The 25476-nt window shown below is 44.4% G+C and overlaps 1 protein-coding gene across 8 annotated transcripts in view; it reads left to right on the forward strand.

The window, feature by feature from the left end:
• LOC126537848 (transmembrane and coiled-coil domains protein 2-like) overlaps window positions 1-25476 on the forward strand; it is a 98046-nt gene that overhangs the window by 64533 nt on the left and 8037 nt on the right. For 6 of the 8 annotated variants that reach the window (XM_055074484.1, XM_050184924.3, XM_050184925.3 and 3 more), the window contains 4 exons: window positions 2074-2139; window positions 6632-6697; window positions 11961-12116; window positions 12469-12653. In XM_055074484.1, the coding sequence (XP_054930459.1) occupies window positions 2074-2139; window positions 6632-6697; window positions 11961-12116; window positions 12469-12653 (473 nt within the window). The remainder of the gene's footprint in view (window positions 1-2073; window positions 2140-6631; window positions 6698-11960; window positions 12117-12468; window positions 12654-25476) is intronic. The other 2 variants (XM_050184923.3, XM_050184927.3) reach the window with 1 other exon arrangement.

Consider the following 25476-nt stretch of genomic DNA (forward strand, 5'->3'; position numbering starts at 1 on the left):
TTGCGTCTCATCTGTCATGGCTCTTCACTATGTGCACTTTAAGTTGGAACTGAAATGAGAAAATATTTGGAGCAGTGACAACACCGAAGAGGAAAATATTTATTGTGCGTTCGGTACAGGAGACAGCAATATACTTTGTTCCCAGCACATTGTTTCTCCACATGAGCAGGCACTGCGCCTCTTCGATTATAAGTCCCCGACAGTCCCGGACTGCTTGGGACTGCTGTGTCGCATTCAATTTTCTCGGACAGCTTCAGAAGCTCCGCCCATTATTCCGAGAGCAGCCACAATCGTGTTTGGTTTTCATGAACTGGAAGTCATGGACTATCCGCAGACTCTCGGAGCTATTGGCAAATCGCAAACCAGTGCAGTCAGCTAGCAGATGACGGCTGTCTGAAAAAGATGCACGCTGCGTCTGCTGCCATGCTGGGAAAGGTGCCGTCTGCTTTTGCGTACTTTACGTGTTCCAGGCACCAAATATTTTGCACTCGGCTAGCGCATCTGTTAGATGGGCTTTCTGTGCCATCATGCAAGCTTTTCGTGAGCTGTGTAATTGCTGCCGCTTTCACTCTTCACATTCTTTAAAAGAGAGATGCACAGCAATCAGGTGCACAGGCTTGCTTTTTTTCTTGGTGCGTTTTGCGAAATCTGTCATGCTTACTGCTGTGTGTAGCAAGCTGGTGGATTTCACTTTTCAGGTGAGTAAAGCTGATTAAAGTGTGGTTGTTTGTCGCCATACAGTCGGACCTTCACCAATTTTTATTCACGTGTTGATCACATCTGTTGTCAAGTTCGCGCACTTGCTTTTTGACAGGCACGATTAGTAGAGGGTGATATTTTGCGATAAAACGCACGCGCTCTGCCCGAGACACGCGTCGCATGTAGTGGCGCGATTGGCCCTTTTGCAGACGGATCTCACAAGCTTTGAGGACCAAGCACAACGTAATTGTGCTTTCTCAGCTTAATGAGTTGCTTTGCAACATATGGGTATGATATTCGTGTCCACTTTTTGCGTGAACGGTGACACATTATGATTGTGATTTTCTTTGCATTCGGGTAGAAATTTCACTTCAATTTCCCACGCGATGAGCTAGCTTACAGTAATAAGTGGCACAAAAAGAAAGAAAGACCGCAACATAAACTGTGCTAAAACTGCTTTTGCGAACATGTACCGTGCGCTTAGGCCGCAAGATTCTACTATGCAAGCTTTGTGGTTGCATTGACAACGTGGCCTTCAAGATTGTCGTATCTTGGAAGCCACGCTAATGAATTCCCTGAGTGGTGAGCCGGGTACAAGCTGGCCATGGCAGCCAGGAGATTGACTTCCGTTCATGGTGCTTTTGTGTGAAACCTCGGATCACCTCGGACAGTCCCAGGCAGCTGGGTCCCACGTCTGTGAGCTAGTCGGACTGGAAGCCACGGACGTTTTGCGGACAGTCCGGGACTGCATAATTGAAGAGGCCCACTGCTTCATGATGTTTATCATCATCAACGTTTTTGTTATATTGACTAGCTGTACTATATAAAGTACTATAAAGGGCCATAAAAGCAAGAGCGCCACATCACCAGTAACAGCGGTAGTTTCTTGCCTGCCTGGCTTTGAGTTACGCATAGGTTACAAAAGCAGTGAGGTAATCATAGCTACAAGTCATAGCAACATGCGATAAATGGAAGTTATTGCAAAAAACCTATTTGGTGGTGGGGGAGGCACTCGCTCGCCACGCTCTTGTGCGCATGCGCTGTGGCAACAGCTGGGCACCACGCTGCTGTGGGCCACATTCAACGCACTGTACTGACATGAAAATGAGACAGAATAGAGGCATATAATCGACATTCAATCATTGAATCATTTGAACAACCATGTACGTCGACCTTGTCTTCTTTAGCGTCAACGTTGATTGACACTTTCCTTCTTTTGTAACACTGATATGGGGGGCTTAGATCAACTTAATTTTTCCTTTTAGTTTGCCCTTGTGGTGGGGACTATCAGTTCGGTACAAGTAGTTGGTGTGCCTGGTTCCCGCAATGCTATGCCTGTAATCCTGACAGTGCTTTTTCACCATCCCGTCGCAGAATCAGCTGCACCACGAATGTTCCTACTTCAGCCAAGCCTTGCAAGAGGAGCGGTACAGGTATGAGGTGAGCTCCCTTTGCTTTACTTTTGTCACACTTCCTTCTGGTGTCTTCTGGCCCTCAAGAAGTGCCAGACTGGCAGCAGTTATTAGCTGCATTGGCATGCTTGTGATCAGAGCAGGGGTTCCAAGGCATCATTTTCACACTCACTGTTTTTGGGTTCTGTGGACATTTTAGTTGATGCAGATTGCTCTTCTTATCATAAGTTTCCTCCATTCCTGTAATGCTTGTGTGCGGGCACTGAAGAGAAACAGGCAGTTATTTTATCCTTGTCGAGCGTTCTTTCAAAGACATAAATTAATAACAAGGACAGTAATGCTATACTTTAAAAAAATATTGAATCTTATGCCTTTTTAATGTCCCGTATAATTTTTCTCTTACATCATGGATTTTGCTACATGCCTTGTGTACATCTGAGGCCTACTGTATAAGAGGTGTACAAAACTCGCTGTGTCAGACCTTAACTTACCTTAAAATATAATATAATCATTTATTAGTGATACACAATTAGTACATAGCACCAAGCTAAATCGGGTATCATGGGCCTACTGGTATGGCCTTTGGGTGTTATCGCCACCTGCTTTTTTTTTTTTTTTTTCTGTCAGGTGTCAGGTTCTTTTTCTTAACACAACATACAGGACTTCTTACTGGGCTGGAGTTCTTAGTCGACTGCTTACTCGGCATCTGGTGATGGTAACAATGGCCAGTTCACTTTTCCAGAATTGTAGTCTGCCAATTTAGCTTCAGGGTTGAAGCAACACTGAAGATAATTTCATACTTTGTTTATCTGCTTACAAAAAAGCGAATCCAGACTCCCTACACCGCATTTTACGAATTTTATGCTCATTTAAGCGTGTGTTGCTTGAAAAATGTGTTGAAAGAAAGCCACTTTCTATCTCTTGCACTCTCAATGACATGAGACAAGGCGATCATAAATTACATGCAAACTGTATTTAACTGTAGGTGCTACAAGAGCTGCTCACTTCTTTTGGCTTGGCTCAACTTGATTACATCAGTTTGGCTAGCTAACATTGCCCAAAATGGAAGTGTACACTAAGCACTCGCTGTTTCATTGAACAAAATTGAACAATACTGAACAAAATTGCATGGCTATTTCCTTGAATAAAACAAATGACAGAAGGGAGGTAAGTCCTGTGAAAGTGGGAATACATTTGAATGCTATTACAGAAGGCACACTCAAAATCTTTTTGTTGGAAAAAGTTTGCGAGGTTGTCCTCTTTAACAGCATGCATATTTCGCACATTTCTTAAGGGGGTCCTGCAACACTTTTTTGAGCATAGTAAATAAGCATTATTCTTTGCCATGCGGCGCATAGCACTCCAACTTTTTATGGCGAAGCTGTGAAGGGGAGCTCCGCGTTGCATTTCATGCAGTGATGGCGAAAGCCGACATTGGTGAAGGCTGGTGTGCGGTGGCACGGTCATTTATCAAATGTCTATCAAAGAACAGCTGGCAGTACAGCCTGTGTCAGATCCCTGATTTTGCTTTGAAATGTAATTATGAATGGTTTCTAAATAAAAGTCTCACCAGAGTCCTTTGATTATTTTTTACTGGTCCCGAAACTTGGGAGAGTTTCATATGATGCCAACAGTGACTGAGCAGCGGCACTCCCGGTCCAGAGGGGGCACGTTTGAGGGGGCACTCGATGCGCGGCATAGCACCTGGCCAGTGTGTTGGCGTGATTTTTGTAGCGGTGTTACGCGCTGTTTCTACTTTTTGGCTTCTGCAGAGAAGCTCGAAGGGTCCTCGGAAATTTGAAGAACAATGCCAAAGACATGTTGTGACCAACAATGTCGGTCTGACTACAGAGGGACAGTCAAAAAGAGCTGCCGACCTTCGTGAAGTCAACCGCTGAGAGAAAACGTCGCACAGACAATGGGATTGCTACAGCACCTGTCCTTGTATATATATACAGAGTGACCCAGCTAATGTAAGCCACACTGTTTAAGAAGGAAAACACGGCACAAGATACAATTATGAGACCTACAGTGTTCAGTCATCACACCGTTTCCTTTTTTAATTATTACTTTTTTTTTCTTTACAGCTTGGCGAATACTACCTGGGACACACTATATTTATTTGCGCCTACATTAAGTTGAAACACGTGTTTCCAAAGTTGAAATGCACGATTGTCAGCCCTTGCCGGCCGCTCAAGTCGAGTTTGAGGCTGTGTCGCTCTCCTTCAGCGAATGTTAAGCCTAGCTCAGCAGACGAGTTTGGCACCCACTATTGATGGACCCGAACTAAACGATAAGCAATTAGGATGAAGGAAACTGCTTTTTTGTAGTTCACTTCTGGCCATAGCGATTTGAAGTGTCATGTGGTGCGCACGCAAGTTACGGGAAGTGGTGACATGGCAAAGAGCCAACATCGGTATATCATCGTTGTCCATCAGAGGCTGCCATTGGCACTCGCCAGTGCTTCCATGCAACATAATGCGACTGCATATAGTGGTATCTCTGTATGTATTGTTCACAACCTATAGAGGAGGTCATGATATTCATGCGCTGACACATTTGTTTGCCTCTTATACCAAATGGACAACAAGTGACAGCCCTCACAGTGCACTTCACTGAGCCATGTGAGCACATAATAAGCATTGACATTTTCAAAGAAACCTACGCACTCTAACTCAACACCTATATGCACGGTGTTTGCTTTAACTATACTGCATTGAGCACACTGCTTGTATTATGAAGAGTTCTAAATTTTAAAAGCAAAAAGCAAAAACTAGCCATCAGTAACAGCCCCACGACCCCAGTCGCTGTGTTCCAAGGGGCCCCTAAAGCAGTCGGTTGTTCATGTGCAGCTTGTCTCATCTAGTGTGACGCAACAGTGTTCATATTCACAAATCAGCATGTCTTGCAATAATTTGTGTTTTTTAAATTATTACTATTATTATTTCGTGTGAGCACTGCATAGTTTACACATTGCTTGGAGTGAAGAACCAACTGTGGCCATACGTGCTGGTGGGAACAAATGCACCGCTCTGATAAACCAGTATTCAGATACGGAAAGTAGCATGCTGTCTAACTGCTTCTTGCCGCGAAAATGCTGAATGTCTTGTTGAGGATGAGTGAAAAAAAAAAAAAAGCGAGCAGCACGTGTAGAAATTAGCGGCGAAAATTCCATGACCGCCACGTCGGTGCGGGGCACCGTTGTGTCATTGCAGTGTGGCCACAAAATCGTCTGACTTGTCAGCCAATGACTGCGCTCCTGCTGACAGAGCCGTTGGCACAACACAGCTGTTGCGGGAAGTCGGCAGACCGAAATCTACGTCGTGTCAGCCCTCTGTGATGGAGCCGAAACCCATTTAGGCTATTGTAAATCTCCAAAGCAAGCCAGCAATCGTAGCCTCCTCACCAGTAGTGGCGCCCGTAGCTGCAGCTGCTGCTGTCCCTATAGCAAACTCGGCCTGAAGTTTTGTGACCAGTAGAAAAAGTATTAAAGGACTCTGGTCTTACATATGCCTCACTCAAATAGACTTGGGACTTCTTTGTGTCATGCCCTCAACTTGTAGTTTTTGTTTCTCATGTCGCATTTTACTGGCTGCACTTTGGAGGTCAGCTTAGAGGAGCCCAGATCAACAAACTTTTCGGGGGTATTGCGCCTGGGCCTCTTGGCTAAGATTGATCTTATTTTCTGTGCTTAGGGAGTGCATTCAGGCCGCACTGCTTTAAAAAAATATATATTTTAAAGGAAGAGACTCGGGTCTCAGTATGAAGCCTAGATATAATGAAGCATGTGAAAAGGCTCAGGTATATGGTGAAGTGCTTGGGAAGTCTTGGGTAGATTTCAAGCAGTAGCAAAGCAGGCCTCCCTGGACTTCTGAAATCTGTGAGAACTCCTTTACACAGTTTCGCTGTCTTTGATGTACGAGTTGGAGTTGCTCAATATTTTTTTCAAAAAACTGCCTGCCCATTCCTCTAGCATCTTGAAATCCCGACCACTTGTCGTGATGCACCAAAAGCACAGATATTCATTCTCCTGTATCACAACTAAATAGTGCTTCCAGTAGGTCCCACAGAAAAATAAATAATAGAATCGCGATGGATAAAATGGCTGAGCCACCTTGTAGTTGGAGAGCCATACCAGTGTGCAAAGATTATGACTCCGAGGTCAGAAATGCCGGTGAGCCTGTCTCGGACGGTGATACCAAAGCGCCGCGGCAAGTGTGAATAGGATGGTATGAGCATTGCTGCACATCAGCGCAGCTTTAAGTGCTGTAAAAATAGTGGAAAGCAGGGGAAAGCTGCAAATATGTGGCATAAGCAGCTTTAGATTGCCAGTAACTAATACACTCATATGAGGCGTACTCAAATATCAAGTGTTTTTGTTGGAACAGATTTGTTCCTTTAACACTAGACACATATTTCTTAAAAGGGCATTGCAGGGCCCCCTTTAATAACGATAATTCAAAGTTGGTTGAAAGCTTGTGCCAATCCTTCCGTTGTGCTCTCTGTTGTCATGCTGCCAGATGCCCCTGGTTCCAGCTTCGTGCTGGCAAGCAGATCAAGCAACTTGCAGGCACGATGCCACAGAGGTGGGCTTCCGCTTTGCCTGCTATCTGCTGCATTGCGCCCCGAGGGCTTTTAGCAAGGGTGTAATGCATCCACTGCAAATACTGCCAACTTTCATTACAGCAGCATGGCAAGTTGAGCTAGCTGGCTGATATTAATCGCGAAGGATTTTGGAATGAAGTGGCTGATACACACACTCAAATAGAGGCATTTGTTTTAAATGTAGAAATGATAAATAACAGTCGATGAAAGTGCAACTGGCTGCAGGTGGGATATGAACTTGCGTCTTCGCATGAGACGTGCGATGCTCTTTACGAATTGAGTTACCACAGCAGCACATTCGCATACCAAACAACATCTGTGGCACAGAAGATGTTCCACATGTGCTGTTATGGTCATGAGTTGTGTCACGGGCTAGTACTCCCAGGCCTAAATCTTGCACAAACATAGCTCAAGAAAGTGGCTGGTAAAATGGTTCTACGGTAGCTCAATTGGTAAGAGCATCGCACTTATAATGTGAAGACTTAAGTTCGTATCCCACTTATGGCCAGTTATTTTTTCGCCCACTTTCATTTTTCTTTATTCATCATTTCTACATTTCAATTAAGGCATGTAATTTGCCCTATGCTTTCCTTGGTGTTATTGTCTGTTAGCTGCATACTGTTACACCTTCAGTGGTTACTTAGTGGCTGTAGTGTTGGGCTGCTAAGCACGAGGTCGCGGGATCAAATCCCGGCCACAGTGGCCGCATTTCGATAGGGGTGAAATGCTAAAACACCTGCGTACTTAAATTAGGTGCACGTTAAAAAACCCCAGGTGGTCCAGATTCCCTGAGTTCCCCACTACAGCGTGCCTCATGATCAGGTTGTGGTTTTGGCACGTAAAATCTCATAATTTAATTTTCTTTAATTTTCATACTACAGTGAAACCTTGTTAAACCGTAGTTGGCCGGAGCTCGGAAAAAGTACGTACTAAACGGTAGTACTGCTTAACCGAAATAGCGTGAGATCGCCCGCTTGCCTGTCAAAAACGGAACACGGAGAGAGTGCGATGAAAGTGGAAAAAGGTGCAGTATTTATTTACTTCATGCGACACGCATGTTATTTTCATTTGATGCCACGGTGGCCTAGCAGTGATGACAGCGGCCTCAAACTTGTTGAAGCTCTGAGCCAGCTTTTGAGCCAGCGCCCTCTTCTCGGCAAACACTCGCATGGCAGATTCCTCGTTGGCATTGCATAACCTCCGTGCACAGGTGCGGTAGCATTGCAGAAGTCACGGGGCACCTTTTCATTGTGGGGTGCTGTTCTCGTAGCAACGATTGCATTCATGAGGCTAACGTAACGCTCAGCTTCTTCCACTGCCGGGCCTGAATCGCCCGTGCTGTCGCTTTCCATGTCGTCCTTATCACAGTCTCTAGGCGACATTTCGGCAACAACACAGGCAACGATGGCGAAAAGTCGAACCTCGTAGCCGACATATCTTCGCGGTCGCAGCAGTGCTGCCGAGCAACTTCTTTGCATTTCAAATGCCAGACACTGTAGTTAACAGTAGACCCATGTCCCGTGCCAGTGCTGACTTTTTGCGTCACGTTCGATAGCACGAACGATGTCTAATTTTTCTTCTATGCCAAGCACCCAGTGCCTTTTTTATCCGAGTTTCCGCATGACGCGAGCTCCCGCTTGCATGATGCCACAACACTCTCTGGCACAGCGCCGAAATGATGTTGATGTGGCTTCACGCGCAAGCGCACAGGGCGCTTGGAGGCCGTTGTACCGATCTCTGAGACTTATTGTTCTACCGGGCCGCCCGATGGAGACGATGCACGGCCGTGTTTGCCCGACGAAAAGGGGAAACACTACGTGTTAACCGATACGTACGCAATAAGCTGGTACGGTTTATGTGGATACAAAACACATGTTCAATGGCCGCTGAATCAGGGATTTGACTTTACTACTTTTAAGACGAAAATACTGTTTAACCCTTTACTGCACCTTGTTGCATTTGCGCAACATTCTGATGAACGGCGTTAAATACCGAAGCTAAGTCAGTTTGGAGCTGCCTGTACACATTGTTGCATATCCGCAACATTGGTCTGTAAAACGCGCCACCTTGTGCTGCAATCTGTGCTAATTCTTCGCATCTTCTACCAAAACAAACGTGGCGGAGGCTGCGCGCGCCCGCGAGCAGTGATATAGGTAAGTTTTACAAATCATAAATTATTTCTCGATAAAACGAAGCGAAAAAAAATTCTTACGCTATGCTCCACATCTTTCCTACTCTGTAGGTTCAAAAAAACATTGTCATTTCGGAATAGTTTGTTCCTGGCGACAGAACGTTGCCATGTTGCGCAAATGCAACAACGTGTACATGGTTTATTTTCTTCGGAAAAGTGAAATGGCTCCGAAACGCTGGTATGGCCCAGCAATTCCTCCTGATAGTGAAGGCAGTGACTATTCAATTAGTCACGACAGCCACGAGTGTAAGTCCGTTTCGATTCAATATGTGGACAAGATGTTCTCTGGCCGAATTTCCTTTTTTCTTTTCAAAAGTACAGCTGTGCCTCCGCACGTTGCCGTGTCACGTCGTCACGGGCACAGCTTTACGTCTGTGCTTCGATGTTCTACATTTTTACAATAACCTGAAAACATTGCATTGTTTCCTGGCTGCACGGGAATCTGCATGACGTGCTGCATGAAGTGTGGGAACCATCTGTGCTGCACAAGCATGTACAAGTGCTTTTCTTTGTTCCACACTAAATCATAGGTGCACCAATGATTGTCTTGTGCAAATAAGCATCTGAGTATGAATCGCACTAAATCTATCTTTTACTTTCAACTTCTTCTTTATTTGCACATTGTTGCAAATATGCAACATACCCTTTTTCTGCAAATTGAAACCACAGACATTTGCTAAAGTAAGTTTCCATGGGAGTACAGGTACTGTTATGCTTCCCTACAACTCCATGAATAATATTTTGAGGAAGCAAAAAATTGTGCAGTAAAGGGTTAAGCGGGTACGGTTTAACGAGGTTTCACTGTATTACGGGGAAGAATATTTACAGGCGATATACAGGGTGTCTCAGGTAACTTTAGCCAGAGTTTAAAGATATGCAAATGCCACATAGCTGGGCATAACCAAGGTAATGTTGTTTATTACTTGGACACACTAAAATTATTTTTTTCATTCTGCCAAATTAGATAATAATTCTTAATTAATTAATCGACTTCTCAAATATTATATTTAGATTAAAAGTGTCACTCAGAAAATTGTAGAGCAACATGAAAAACTCCCGCTACTGCTTTCTGTTGCTCAATGTGTGTTACATAAGTGCTTTTCCTAGCGTGAAAGAAGCCCGCAAATACACACACAGTGCCTTGAGCGGCCAATCGCACAGCAATTTTGAGTACATTTGCGAGCTTCTTTTACTTTTGATATTCGTTTTCGATGGTTTCTGCACAAGCTGTCATAGCTACGATTGTATGTATAGAAATAGCAAACATCTTGCTTGTGTGCTGTATACCACAAGAAGCCATAGGGAGCAAACTACATGGTGTTTCAGTGAACACTTTCAAAAATTCCTAAAAATTGCCAGTGGCAAAAAACACAATTCTAGTCTATGAGCTGGTTCACTCGAAGAGGGGGATGTTACTTGCACAATACATTGAAGTGCATAATCAACTAATTAACAAAGTTTCACTAATTACCTTACGGTCTATGTTGCAGTTTACAAATTCTAGTGAGTGCGACTGCAAATCGTATCCACTTGAAAAGAATTGTTTGGACGACATCATTTATGAGATATGTGCCATCAAACTTCCGGTAGAAATGCACTGTTGTTCTGCTTACTTTCTTAACAAAATGTTGTTTTATGCATTGAAGCACAAAAGTAACTGGAACACCAGTGCATTTCTCCTCAAAGTTCAGAAATTGATATCTCAAAACTGATGTCATCCTGAAAATTCTTTTTTATGTTTTTATGCGCTACTCATGGTAGACGCTTGCGTCTACAGCAAACATTTAATTTGTGAGTGAGGTGCTGTTCTGCTATTTATTCATGAATAATTCTGCTTTTGTGTGTGTGTCAACCTCTGCTCTACGAAATCCTTCATCACACATTGATTTGACCGCAGTGGTGAATGCAAGTTTCATTCAAGTTATCCAGTGTAAAAGAAAGCAGTGGGCGTTTAAAGGGACTGACAACTGACCAGAATGTGTTGAGACGTTGACGGAAATGAAATGACCATGATTTATAGTGATAGAATCCAGCGCGCTTGTTTGCAACTTAAGTAGGAACTAATATTGTAAATCGGCAAAGAAAGTCTCAAAAATCAGTAAGTGGCGAGAACTGGCAGTGAAATCTTGGTACTTTGGATGTATTCTACGAGATTACCGTACGTAAGTCAGCTATTATTAAGTACAGCACAATTATTACTTAAAATTGCAGTGGATATATTATTAGACACTCGCGCATTATTCTATGCTCAGAAAATCGAAAACACATGCGTAGCTACAGCAACATGTTGAACTGCATATAACATGTAAAGGTGTAGTTTTGTTTTCAATCCAGTTGGTTTCATTTTGACTGGGTAAATGTCACAGCCATTGGACAGGAAACCATGAAAACATGTAGCTATTATCGCAGAAATAATTTTAGAATTTGGAAAACATGAATCGCAGGAGCATTGGCTTGATAAACAAGATCATACTTTGTTACAGCTACGACAACGCTTGTTGTCTGCCTCCCACTAATGCCAGCTTATAATGACTACCGCACTCGCCTATCACCGTTTTCAACATGCTTCCAGTGAACGACTACATCTTCACTGCAGATTGAAAAATTCTGATAAAAAATGTTCTGCGACGCTTTCTGCGTTAGCACTTCATGATTAAACACTCTGACTTATAAGCTTTCCATTGTGCTAAAAAAATGGGTAGCATGAAAATTGGTTGTCAGTCCCTTTAATATGCATGAGCACCCCATGGTGCTTTTGAAAATGTTCGGATTAAAAGTTGTGTTGAATTTACTGCAGTAATGTAAACAGGCATGTCCGCTTTTGCTACAGGCGATCCATTGTCCTTACTCTTGGAAAAGGTTGAAGGCCCCGGCTGGCGTGGCTAGGTCAGCATTAGCTTTGCACAGACGTAGTGTGCTTTCAGCACTGATGCAGTGTTCGAGCACCTGCCTCCTCACCCACTTCAGCACTTTTTTCTCCTCTTCTCACGTGTCCCTATTTTGTGAAATGTCTGCAAGGGAGGCATCCAACTGATTCACCATTGGTGATGCAGCGTCTGGAGGAGCAGATGAATGATCTGATCGAGCTGCACCAGAATGAGATGGAGAACCTGAAGCAGGGCATGGCAGACATGGAGGAGAAGGTTCAATACCAAAGCGAGGAGCGCCTGCGAGACGTCCAAGAGCTTCTCGAAAGCTGTCAGACACGGGTGAGAAAGAGAGAGAGCGTAGTACTTTGTTCACAGAGCATGGGTTTGGAATTGAAGGCTTAGGGGAAATGTTTAAATTGTCTAGTCTAGCTTGAACTTTTGCACGAGCCATATTCGGCAAGTGTGGTAGCAAGCAGGGCTCATAGGGGTCCTTGTCGTAGTGGTACTGGCATCTTCCGGTCTATTAATATTACACCTAGTCATTTCCTGTTCAATTATTCTTTGCATGGCTCTTAGCTTCGTTCATTTTTAAGGACAATGTTTTATAGCTTGTCATGTCTTTGGTTGCCCACCACTGACAATGATGTGCGCGTTATGAGACGAAAACGCAGTTCTCTGGTCACGCGTGCAGATCAGCCGCATGGAGCACCAGCAGCACCAGCAACTACAGCAGCTGGTGAGCCTGGATGCCCTGGACAACTCGCAGGCACGTGCCCTGGGCCTCAAGCTGGTCAATGTCCTGCTCATGCTACTCCAGCTGGCCCTGCTCCTCGTCTCCACGATAGCCAACATTGCCATGCCCTTCCTTCAGTCCAGGTGAGTGAGTGTGGGGATGGGTGCATCAGGTCAGGCCAACTGCAACATTTTGGAACTGCGTAAAAAAGCCTGGTTTTAGACGTGGCACATATAAAGCAGCCTCCACGAAAAGTTTTACATCTGAAGTAAGGGTGGATGTGTCATGAAAAGCTTGCAGAAATAGAAATTTAAAGCTCCAGATTTAAAAAAAATATATGTACAGTAGACTCCGTTTAAGACAAACTCCAAGGGATCATGAAAAGTGTTCGTCTTATCAGAAGTTCGTCTAATCAGGAGTGCTTCTAAAAATGATGTTTGAGCATGCAGTGTGTGTTCAAATACCTCGTATATGAGAACAAATACCTCGTATATGAGAACAAATGAATGAAATGGCCTTTCAGGGAAAAAGTAACTGTGATATAAGCATTTATTGCACTACTAGTGGTATACTACACATTGCCCTAGTAAGGCATCAGGCACTGTTGACTGTTACCTAGTCTGTTATTTCATTTTTTTTTGTGCCTGTTAAGGAAATCGCCTGGCTGCTACAAATGCAGACATCTGACTTAATTTTCTAAGATATTCCTCAGTGCCTTCGCATTGTTCGAACAACTGCACTAAAGCCAGCGCGACGCAAATCTGCTGCGGCGACAAAGAGGAGAGATCATTGTGGGAGGTGCTGCAGTGGGGGGAAGGGGAGTAGCACAGCACTGAAAATGCCTCGTCTGAAGGGCTCATTGCATCGGTGCCGTGCAGGGCAGAGGGAGAGGGTCCGGCAATGGGGAGGCAAAGGAGAGAATGAACTTGAGGGCGCGGCTAATTCTTGTAGCCGGGCTGGGAGGAGACAGAGGAGGGAGTGAGGAAGGGTGGGAGAGGAGGAGCGGAGGAGCAGCGGAACCTTCGCAGAAACACCAAGATGGTTAGGTCTCCTCGTCTCCCCGCGTCACACAGATGGTCGACGGCGCAGAAAAGCTTTCATTCTTGTGTTTTTTTGTTTAGTTTTTTTTTTCCCTAAAGTGGTGCTCGGATGGTCGAGTAAAGATGTGTGGGTAAGGCACGGCCGGCTGTGAAAGTTCATCTTAACTGATTAGCGTGCGGGCAGTGTTCATATTGAACGGATTTTTTTTGCATTGACTCTATGGGAAACCAAACAAACGACTTCCACTGTTCATCTTAACCGAGGGTTCATCTTAAGCGAGTTCGTCTTAATGGGAGTCTACTGTTATCTCGGCACAACCAACCTTGGGTTTATATTTAATTATTTCATTTATTTAACCTTAGCTCTTTCCTTATCGTGGGGAAAATAGGTGTTTTTGTTTTTTGTAGGTTATGCCAGACTTTTTTTCCTAAACGAACCACTGCACTCAATATTTTATGTAATACATGAACAAAAAGCAGTATGAATGCCCTTTTCAACCATAAAAGTTTTAGTAACGAGATGTATATCATAAAATATGCATAAATTGCCAGAATCAAGATTGAGGGATAAAATTCAACATAGTTTGTAAAGATACCCTTGTTTCCGCAAAGAAAAATGCATAACAAAAATTCTGAGATATAAAATATGTATTGCTATCTAATAGGCACTATCTCCGAAAAAAAAATCAAAATTTTTCATTGAACAGGTTTCCCATTACAAAAATTGACTGCAAGCACTACAGTTGGGCGTGCCGGGCTGCGGCTGCCGATGCTCCGGGCTGGTCAATGCATTTCTGTGGGCCCAAAGTTTCTTTATTTTTGTCTTAAAATTGTCCTTCGCTGTTATAATTCGAACTTAACTAGACAGCACGCTTGCGCCTGACTCCTATGGTGACCGCGATAGTGACCCCTTTAGTGGCAGCGTCTGCCTCAGCTGAAGCCTGGAGAACTATGAATGCGTTGAGCGCGCTTAAAGCTCTCGTCGAATACGCCTACTTTTGTCCCGCCAAGGCAGACTTTCAAGTGATAACTGTGGCTCACAATGTTTGAATAAGGTATTTACCCGATTCTAACACGAACATTTGTTTAGAAAAAAATTGAGTCGAGAAGTTGCCTGCGTTGTACAATCAGTTGCGAAACAAAAATTGCCTTCGCAACATTCGCATGCTTTGCCGCATAAGACAGGTATACAGTGCGCAGTGAATCTGACTGTGCACTGTATACCTGCCCTTGTGCAACAATTTTTCTTGCTAAAAAATCAATTGCACATTAAATTTCTACTTTGTTTAGGAGCTTCAATGTCATTTCTACATTATTTTACCACTTGGACGCATAGAACGGGCATGCATTTGATTCTGAATCATGTCAGAATCGGGCAATACTGCCACTGAATCGGTGGTGTGCTCTGCCGTTTTTGTGTAAATGTGTGTGTGTGTGTGTGTGTGTGTGTGTGTGTGTGTGTGTGTGTGTGTGTGTGTGTTTGTGTGTTTGTTTGTTTGTTTGTTCCCATCGGTGACTCAGGCTCAAGTAGTAGCAGAAGAGGGTGATTTAATCGAAGAATGATAAATTACATGGCCACGCAGGCAGACTCACACAAGCATTGACACATGTCTTCCTTCACAGACCTGCGGACAGCTTTCACATGGGTCCCAGGCTTCAGTTAGGCGCACTAGTGCACTACATAAAGAACGCTCCCGAGGGAGGGCGCTAGCGATATGCTAACATTCGACCATCCTGAATTCCTTAACGTCCTCATTAAGGCTATCCTAAATAAGGTTTTCTGAATTATCTTACAAATGCTTAGCTATCCTTCAATTTACATTTGCTTAAAGTACAAACAATAAGAAGAGAGAAAGATGATAATACTAGCTTAATGCAGAAAGATTAAGGGGGGATGCGGGGCTAAAATACCGATTTCGGTGAAAAAATTTTGTTTTTTACTCTGAGTTGTTCTGAATTGCTTCTTTAATAAAGAATCTTCTCACCAAGTTTGGTAGTTATCTGAGCAGTAGAAAGGAAAAAAAAGAATTTTTTTCACAAGTTGGTGGCGCGCATTTCCCTTCAAACGCGACTCTGAATGCTGTTTTTCTAGATGCGGCCGCATAGTGGGCAAGAAACGAAACGCAAAGTGAATGCCCACGTTAGGAAATTTTTTTCACACTTTTTGGAGAAATTGAGAAACTAAAGAAAACGACGAAAGGTCTAGGAGGCAAGAGGAAGCGGACACAAAGTGTTGTAAAAAAACTCACTGTTTACTATGCATCTGCCCTGAAAGACAATGCTACAGATGTAAAAAAAAAAATGCAACGACTAGTATTTGCGACACTTTTTCACTCCAACTCAACAGATGAAGTCCCACGACATGACGGTTGCCCAGTTGGTGAGGACTCTTGGTGTCACTACAATCGGCACAGAACCCTGCTTGCAGCGGACAAGCCATCTGTGCCAAGATCCCATCGTCCAGCTTTCAGCAGAGACGTTGCCAAAGAGCTGGTGCCTCTCTACAACAGGCTTAGCAAGCCAGAGCTTCTTGCGCGATGTTCAAGGATACGAACACAGAATGCGAACGAGTCCTTGAATGCTCTTCTATGGAAAAGATGCCCAAAGACAGAATTTGCATCACTGAGAACACTGGAGACTGCAGCAGCAGCCCTAGCTGTGCTAGAATTCAATGAAGGAGCGCGTGGCATCAAGAGAGTTCTCGACAAGCTGGAACTTGAACATGGGAGTCCAGACCAATAAGCACGTTGACGTAAAAAATGTGCAGCTGACCTTATCCTGCACTATAAACCATCTATAACGGATCTAATCACAAATAATTTGTATATTTTCATTATATTGTAAACGATAGTTTTCCTAAGTTGACACACAAGATTGTTCAATTTCACAGTTATAACTTTTTTTCTCGTAGCACTAGGGTGCTGATATTTGGAAGATATTCTAATGACAACAAGATCAACTACCCCTGAAAATTTCATAAAAATTGCTTATGTGCTTCAAAAGTTGACCCTTCAGCCTAGCCATCCCCCTTAAGGAAAAAGAAATCAGCAATCGCTATGTCCAAGAAAAGATGCTTACAGTTCACCACAGCACACAGTAATTCGGTAGTTCGTAATGTACAGCTCTGAAAAAGTCATTTGTTCCGACCATCTTGAGTGGCTTGACATTGCGGTAAGCCAAAATACGATAAGAGGGAAAAAAATGTTTCACACTACACAGGAACTTGGCACAATGGAATTCTCATTGCACACAAAGAGAAAAAATTTAGAAAAGAAAACATAACACACAGTCTCGTAGTGTTGCCTGTAAAGTGCATTTTACGTTGCGTATGTTGCGTTACTGAGATTTCTTTTTACTCTGGAGGCTCTTCAGATGTGTCACTGCCTGTTTTTTTTTTTTGCAAGCATCTTCGGCATTCTTTTGATGTCGCATGCTTGGACGGCGAATAGGCAAGCCAGTTTTCTTTTTCGCTGCTTCCGCAGGCGGCATCGGTTCAGGTTCGGAAGGAGCTGCCCCGTTGGTGGCTTCTTCGGTCTTTTCCTCGGACACTGTTTCAGCCGCCGGCCTTTCACTTTCTTCGGCAGCCTCGGAAGTTTTCCTTGCTTCTGTCTGCAGCCCCTGGCTGAGCTTCGGTGGCAGTGGCTGCTTCTTCACCAGCTTGTGTCTTTAGATGCCTGTTCCGTCGTCTTATCCATGCCCACTGGCATGGCACCGCTAGTCTCTTCAGCTTCTTTTTGAGCAGATTCAACTTTTGTCGTTGCATTTTCACTTGCCTTGCCACCACGCTCAGGCACTTCGTCTTCTACCTTTTCTGGTGTGGCTTTATCTCTAGGCTCTGGCAGGGTTACTTCTTCCTTGACTGCTGTAGTAACGGGGACTTCGTCTGCCTTCACGATTTCTTCCTCGAATGCTTCCACTTTGTCTTCAGTTACTTCTGGAACACTTTCCTGTGGTTCAGCTGCAGCGGGGCCTCCTTTCTGAGTAGCTAGTGCTCAAGTGCCAGACACTTCGGAGTCACCGGGTGGCTCCTTCGACAGCTCTTCTGCATATTGACTTTCGTTTTCTTTGTTCTCTGGTTCTGCAACAGCATCTGAAAGTTTCGGCGCCACAGTTTCTCCGTATGGTTTAATTATCCCTGTCTTTTCTGGCTCTTGAGAAGGGACCTGTTGAATGTGAAGTTCATCTGGTCCCCTCTCTGCCCCTTTTGGCACATTCTGGTCCGCATCTTTTTCTTTTGACAAAGTTTCCTCGGTTGCCTGTGTCATTTCTTTCTCACTGACACCCAGTTCAGGAGAAGCTGTAGCTTTGGACATACAGTCATCGACTGAATTTTCGGACGCCCAAATTTTCGGACATGCCTGATATTTCGGACGTCTTCGCAACACCATCACGAGTCCCATAGAATCAATGTATAAGGACATCTGAAGTTTCGGACGCTCGAACCCCCCGCCGTCCAATTTTCCGGACTTTTTGACGCGAGGGAAGGTCCTTTGGCTCCTCACGCAGCGCCCTTGCGAAGGAAATCGACTTGCAGCCGAAGCATATCACCGCTTTGAACCACAGCTAGCCGAATCTAGCCGTCACACACCGATTTGGTCTGGCCACGCTGGCTTTGTTCATCGCCGCATTTCCGCTTCCGGCGGAGTTTCCGGAGCGCCGTGCAGCGTCATTTCGTTTGTTTGCGCAGGCTACGTTTTGGCTAGCGTGGTGTTGTGTCAAGTGTACTCTACGACACTAGGCCTAGGTGCTTCGACGCTCATCAGCGAACTCCACTGTTCGCAACTTGAGGATTTCGCTTGCCTTCGATGGCCCCCACTCCGTCTTCGTCGTCCTCGCCGATGGCATCGAAGTGCGAACGACGGTGTACAGTGCTGACTTGACCCTTGCTCAGTTCGAGGCGAATATGATCGCATGCAATCGGAACGCCGTCCAAACAACAATCAACAAGTTCTTCAAGCCACTGCAGCAATAACACTGGCTGCCCGACGATGCACCTGTACACAATAAACAGGCAGTCGGCTGCATACAGTTTTCGAACGCCTCTTTTTATAGCCATTTCACTGATGCATTGGCAGGGTTTCGGAAGCCTGGTACTTTGCCCTTTACCTCTAGATCCAAGAAAAAAAAAAAAAAGGTGCGTTTTTTTGCATGCATTCATTTTTTCGGACTGCCTGTATTTTCGGACGTTTTTATGTTCCCTAGAGGGTCCGAAAAATCGGTCGTTGACTGTATCTTTTGCTTCGTCATCTTCGTGAGTGCACTTTGATTCCTTTGACTGCTTGTCACTCTGCGATTACGTCACAAGCTGGCATGGTTTCCTCTTATTGTTCTCGTTTGTTGCGCTCAAACTAGAGGATTTCGTGGAGCAAATCTTTGTCGTCATCATGTGTCCTTCTCAAGAGCATGGTTCAGAGCTTGCAAGATCTCAGACCTGTGAGAACCTGCTCTTGCATATTGTGAAAGTCAAGGTTCACTTTCTGCTGCACCTTCGGCACCTTAGCGTAGAAATAAGCGGCCGGGCTTTCATTTCGCTGTTGCGCGCACTTTTGCATCCTCCACCATCGTTCCGCTACTCAGGTCTAACTCACGAACATGTGGTGAAAATGTTCCTCGAACTCTTCCCACGATGTGGTTTGAGAACTTCTGGAACGGTACCAGTCTTCGGCAGCTCCAACCAAATGGGATTTTACGGTTTCTAGCATATATGCAACGGGTTGCCCATGAAGTGTCGACGTTCACAGTATATTCTCGATCCATTCACGTGCCGAAGGAGCATCCTCGGAGCTGTCAAAGGCGGTGATATTTTTACTCAGGTCTGATATAACTTGCAATGTTTACGCTGGTTGAGGCTGCACCACACCACCGAGAGTCGGTCGTTCCAGAAGTGTTGCCAAAATCCTGTCCTTTTCTTGTAAGGCTTGAAGGAAGTCGCGAGTTGTGATCGCGTCACCGTGGCCAGGGTTCGGTTCTCCTTTGCCAGTCTGGTTGACTCTTTCTGCCAAGTGTTCCATTTAGGGTTAGCAGCGTTCGTGCACCCAACTCACATTGTCTTGTGTGGCGACTGAAATACTGTAATCCCACTTCTGAATTATGTTGTCTTCCCATAGGTGACTCCGGCACGAGTCGTAGCAGAAGAGCGTGGTTTAGTCAAAGAATAAAGGTTACATGGCCATGCAGGCAAACTACGCCACACAGGCAAACTCAAACTCACACGAGCATTGACACATCTCTTCTTCCTTCACATACCAGCCGACAACTCCTACATGGGTCCCAGGCTTCAGTTAGGCCCACTAGCACACAACATAAAGAGTGCTGTAGAAGGATGGACAGTTGGGCGAGTTGGTACGGTAACATATGCTTGGTTTGTAGCACAAGGGAAACAGACGAAAACTAGAAGAAGACAGGACAAGCGCTAACCCTCAGCTAAATCTTTATTGTAACGATCAACACATATATAAGTGATTGCAAAACCATAGCAAACAAACATGACATGTTTTAAAGACTATCAGTAACAGATAAGGATATCAGAAGGTAGGGAACCCATAAAAACCGAACAAGAAAAGGCACTACTTGAGATTGACGCACGTGCTGAAAAGATATTGAAATTCACTTTCTAACAGTGATATTGATGTCTGGCTAACACAAGTCTCTCCTAATCTTTTAATGGGAAATGCCTCAATTATTTCACGTGTAGTTTGGAATTTGTGTCTTGAAAGTATTTTTTGTCCTCAAACAACAGTTTACAACCGCAGTTAAAACAATGTGACGCTAGATGTGAAGCATTAGGGTTAAGTGATTGTTTATGTTCCTTTAATCTGATATTGAGGCACGTGCTGCGCCGTCCTTATTTTATATGTATATATATATATATATATATATATATATATATATATATATATATATATATATATATATATTGTTAGGCGCAACTAGCGGTAGCACCAGTCAGAAGACGATTTGACATGTAGAGGTGGAATCAGTCTCGACAGCCATCTTGTTTATACATTGTTGTCTTTCTTGTAAATATTGTAAATACATCCTTATATGGGACTTCTGCAATGAAACAAATTGGTGAGAGGTGCGGGTACCCACGAGAAACAATAATGGAGCTCCACAGTGGTTGTCACCTCAGACTGGACACGACAGACGAAACAGGACCTGACATGGCGCGGCCAACATCAACGCCTACAACCCTGACAGTTGTGCTAACTCAGCCACTGGATCCAGGAACATTCTGCAGCTCTGACCACCTCGACATGGAATACTGGATCACCAAACGTGAGCATGTAAGTGCCCACAACAAATAGGATTTGACGATTATGTTGGCTAACTTGGTCTTCTACCTGCGAGGCACGGCAAAGGTGTGGTGTGACAACACAACAAGGAGCTTAACGACTGGGACACGTGCAAACAGAACCTGAGGGACTTGTTTGGCTGTCCCGCTGGGCAGTAGAGCACCACTAAGAAAGAACTAGCGACCCGCACCCAGATGTCCACAGAATCATACGTCTCTTGCATCCAGGAAGGGCTGGCGCTGTGCCGTAAGGCCGAGAGAGCAATATGGCTGAGTCGGACAAAGTTTGGCATCTACTGAAGGGGATCGCTGACGAGGCTTTCAACCTGCTCATGTGGAAAAGTTGTGAAACAGTGCACGACATCATAAAATAGTGACAGCGCTTTGAGCAGGCCAAGCGCTGCTACATTGCAGTGCCGTTCGCATGTTTGCCGAATGCAGCTGCGACATCCTTTTGTGATGGCAGTCTAGGAGTGCAGCGACCATCGTCATCAGATGTGACCCCACGCGGGTACTGCGGCGAGAACTTGAAGCCATGGCACCTGCAGCCTTTTTGTCCTGCCCCAGTGAGCCGAACAACTTGCCTACAGCACCATTTGTGCAGGCAATAGTCTGTGAAGAACTCGCTAAACTGTCTCATGCTCCAGGTCTATTGACTGGTCAAGACACTGGAGCTCGGCCTCCTCCTTACAGAATTTGTAGAGGAATCAAATACATTAATGATAACTGCATCACCATTGTCAAACGCTGCAAACGAATTCTTGGACGCTACACACTCTCAAGATAAGTAAAGTATGTATTTTTTCATAAAAGAATATATTCGTATGTCCTAAAAGTTGTGCCAGAAATAAGTGATATCAATGCTTCCATGTTTCTGTCTATTTAATAAGCAAAGAAAATATGACACAAACTTTAGAACTATATCAGTTCAAAACAAGCAAAGCAGTGCATGCCGACGATGTTATAAATGTAAAGGCCGTGAAATGAACAAGCTGGGGACAAATATCTTAGTGAAACTTGTCATTCAAGAACCTTGTCTGCATTTTTGTACACATGCAACGGCCAGGGAAAAATCTCAATGATGCTTTCTTTCTTTCCAATGTATTGCGCAGGAGCAGCTGTCACTGGTTGTGTATTTTAACGGCACCAAAATTATAATCTCAACAGAGATCACATATCAAAAGCAGGAGCTCTGCAAAATATACATTAGAAATGCTAAGATACAATGGAATACACAAATGCAAAGATAAAGCTTGATAAAGAGCAAAAGAGTGTCACTAGAAACAAAGTTCACTGCATGTATCCACAAAACCTCGCAACAAAATCTTTAAATATATGTATAAGTCTCCAGTAAATCTACATATTTAAGCAAAAGTCACTGTATACAGGATGTTTCAGCTAACTTTAGCCAGAGGTTAAAAATATCCTAATGCACTCAAAGATGACGCAACCGAATGCATGTTGCTTAGTTTTGTATGTAGTGTGTCATGCTGTTTTTTCTATTTTGCTTGATTAGATTTTTAGTCATGATTAAGTAATCAACTTCTGAAGTAACCAAGGTAGAAAAAAAATTCCGATTAGAAAGTTGCAGAGCGGTTTGCAAAACGTCCGAACAAACAGTTTCTGTCTTTTTATCTCTTAAGTATTCTTATATTTCAGCTTACTGATGATGCCTGTGAAATACAAAACACCAGGGGGACATGCCCGCTTGCGCGTCATGATTGCACTGCTCCCAAATGTTCTGCGCACAAACAGCCATAGGCACGCTGCCGCTTAAAAGGCGACGACAGTGATGTAGGGGTTGGCTGTGTTATTTACGCCAGCGATGTGCTCCCCTCGCGAAAGTTCGTTGTAGCGATAAGCAGACACAGCGGTTATCGCTTGTGTTGCCGGAAGCAACAGGTCTGTCATTTCACGATAGCTGTAAGCAAATTGAACTTCCCTAAATAAAAAAACTCAGTTTTCAGAAGGCTGAAAATGGTAGAAAAAGAGTATCCTAAATGGCCATACGCAGTCTTTCACTGAATTTACATTTATTTTTCATGCGCTTTCACAGCAAGGGCTCGAAGAGGTAACCTTCTGCAGTGATACAGTGCTGGGATCTTCTGAGAAGGCTTGCTGTCGCTGCCTTGAGCACTGTCGGTGAAATGTTGTGGCAGACTTCAGTTATCTTCTCTTGTAAGGCTTCTGGAATTGTCGTTTCTGTCGTGTATGCATGATCTTTAATATAGCCCCACAAGAAAAAATCAAGAGGGTAGAGGTCGGGTGACTTTGCTGGCCACAGGACAGGCCCGTTTCTCCCTATCCATTGCCCTGGGAAGGTAACATCAAGCCATGCTCGTGCTTGACTGCAGCTATGGGTTGGGGCCCCATCGTGCTGATACGACATTGCATCAAGATGGGCTAGCAGCATGTTGCAGCAGAAGTCTTCAACCGGGCCTTTGAGGAACTGTCATGCCTCTTGCCTGTCAGAGTGTTGTTAATAAACACTGGGCCAGTGACTGTGCTGTCATATATTCCCCACCAAACATTACACGACCACTGATGTTGGTAGCAGGATCTTCCTAGCCAGTGGGGATTTTGCTCACTTCAATAGTGTGCATTGTGAATATTTACGTGGCAATTTCGGGAAAAGTTTGCCTCATCAGTCCAGAAACCCTTCGTGAGAATGTCAGAATCCTGCTCCTCCTAATTTCAAAATCCAATTCGCAATGTTGAGTAACTTTTGGAGATAGCTTGACTCGAGGCATTTATGCAACTGCAGATGATAGGGGTGCAGTCCAGCTGTTTTCACAATCCTCCAGACGGTTGAGTTAGGCACACCGAGCTGTGTGCTCACGCTGCGCAAAGCTAGTGTGTAGATTAGCCGCCGTGAAAGACAAAATATTGGAGCGAACCTCATTATTTATGACTGAAGCTCTCTGCTTCTTTCTTGTGAAGCTGTCGGTTTGTTTCAGCGACTCGTAGGTGTTGAATATTGTCATCGGGCTCGGTCACGTACCTGAGTGCCAGCTTCAAAGTATTCTTGCAGCCTGCATTCTCTATCCGCCTGCAGCTCCTAGGGCAAGGATCGTGTCTGCTTTTTCCTCGTTGGAAAAAGGCATCATGAAATTGCCCGCGTTTTAACAGTCCATGCAGTATAGTCTGTTTATCCCTGTCTAGAACTGTCCATCAGTCGCTTTGAGTAGCGCACGCGATAACGGTTGCTAGCTTAAATCGAACAGCCAACGCTTGCGTCATGCCCTGTCGCTTTTTGAGTGGCAGCGCACCTATGGCTGCTAGTGTCCAGAACGCTTGGTAGCAGTGCAATCACGATGTGCAAGCAGGCACATCACTTTTTTTTTTCACAGGTACCCGCAGTAAGCTGAAAAACACTAATACTTAACCAATGGAAAGACAGAAACTGTTTATTCGGATGTTTCGCAAAGCGCTCTGTAACTTCCTAATTGGAATTTCTTCCTAGCTATGTTGCTTCAGAAGTTGATCAATTAATATTGACTAATTATCTAATTAAACAAAATAAAAAAATAGCGTGACACACTGCATACAAAAGTGAGCAACATGCATTTGGTAGCGTGGTCTTAGAGTGCATTGGCATATTTTTAAACTCTAGCTAAAGTTAGCTGAAACACCCTGTATAATGCGTCAAACAAGGCAAATAAACATGCTGCGCAATCACAGATTCACAGATCACGGAATCTGGCAATTTCTGTGTCAAACAAGCTTTCAAAGCTATGCTCCCGCACCTGCGGAGAGAGCAGAGGAGGATGCCAAATTCGGCATGGTGCCTCATGTGTCGTGCGCTGTCGGCGTGGTTTATGGCATTCCACTCTCGTGTGGTAAGACATACGTTGGCCAGACAGGGCGTTGCGTCAATGAGCGACTCAGGGAACATGCGCAAAAAGTAAACAAAAATGTGGATAGAGGAGCGCACCTTGTTGCGCATATAAACCCTTGCAACAATTGTGAGGCGCGACTTGATCGGACGTCGATTCTTGGCAAAAGCAAGAATGAGCATGCGTGGCTTGCCTTAGAGGCCTACCACATAAAAAGACAAGGCAATAATTGCATCAGTGACACATCTTTGTCCCTGCATCCATCAGAATTTGAATTCCTACATTTGCGTATGCGATAAGTTGGCAGATGTCAGTAATGTATTCTCTGCGCCCGCGCGGTTGTGTGGCCTAGGTATATACAGGCATTGACGACGAAGAAATAACGAAGTTAGTCAGCGCCAGTGTGTGTCGTGTCTTCCTTTTGTGGTTCGTCTCAGGTGTTTGTGCTGTAACGTTAAGTTCAGAATTATGTACCAACTAGGCCCAAATGAAGGTTTACTTTGTTGAAACAATCAACATATATTTAAGTGATTGCAGCGATCCCACTTCCTTAGACGTGGCATCGTTCCCCACTTGCAGCAAGTTGTTTTTAATGCGATAGCGTTAAGGAGCCCGTGTCGCATAAAATCCGCCGTCAGTGTCCCGCGTCGCCGTTGGACATCACTTCGGCAAAAAGAATTTCGAGCCAAATTCCGAACTATGCATGCCCAACCACTTCTCTACCACCAAAGTTGCTCATACCTTGTCTCTCATTCTTTACAAACTTATTCCTTGGAATATTGAGAAAGTCAGTATT

Source organism: Dermacentor andersoni, chromosome 4, assembly GCF_023375885.2.
Source record: "Dermacentor andersoni chromosome 4, qqDerAnde1_hic_scaffold, whole genome shotgun sequence".
NCBI lineage: Eukaryota > Metazoa > Arthropoda > Arachnida > Ixodida > Ixodidae > Dermacentor > Dermacentor andersoni.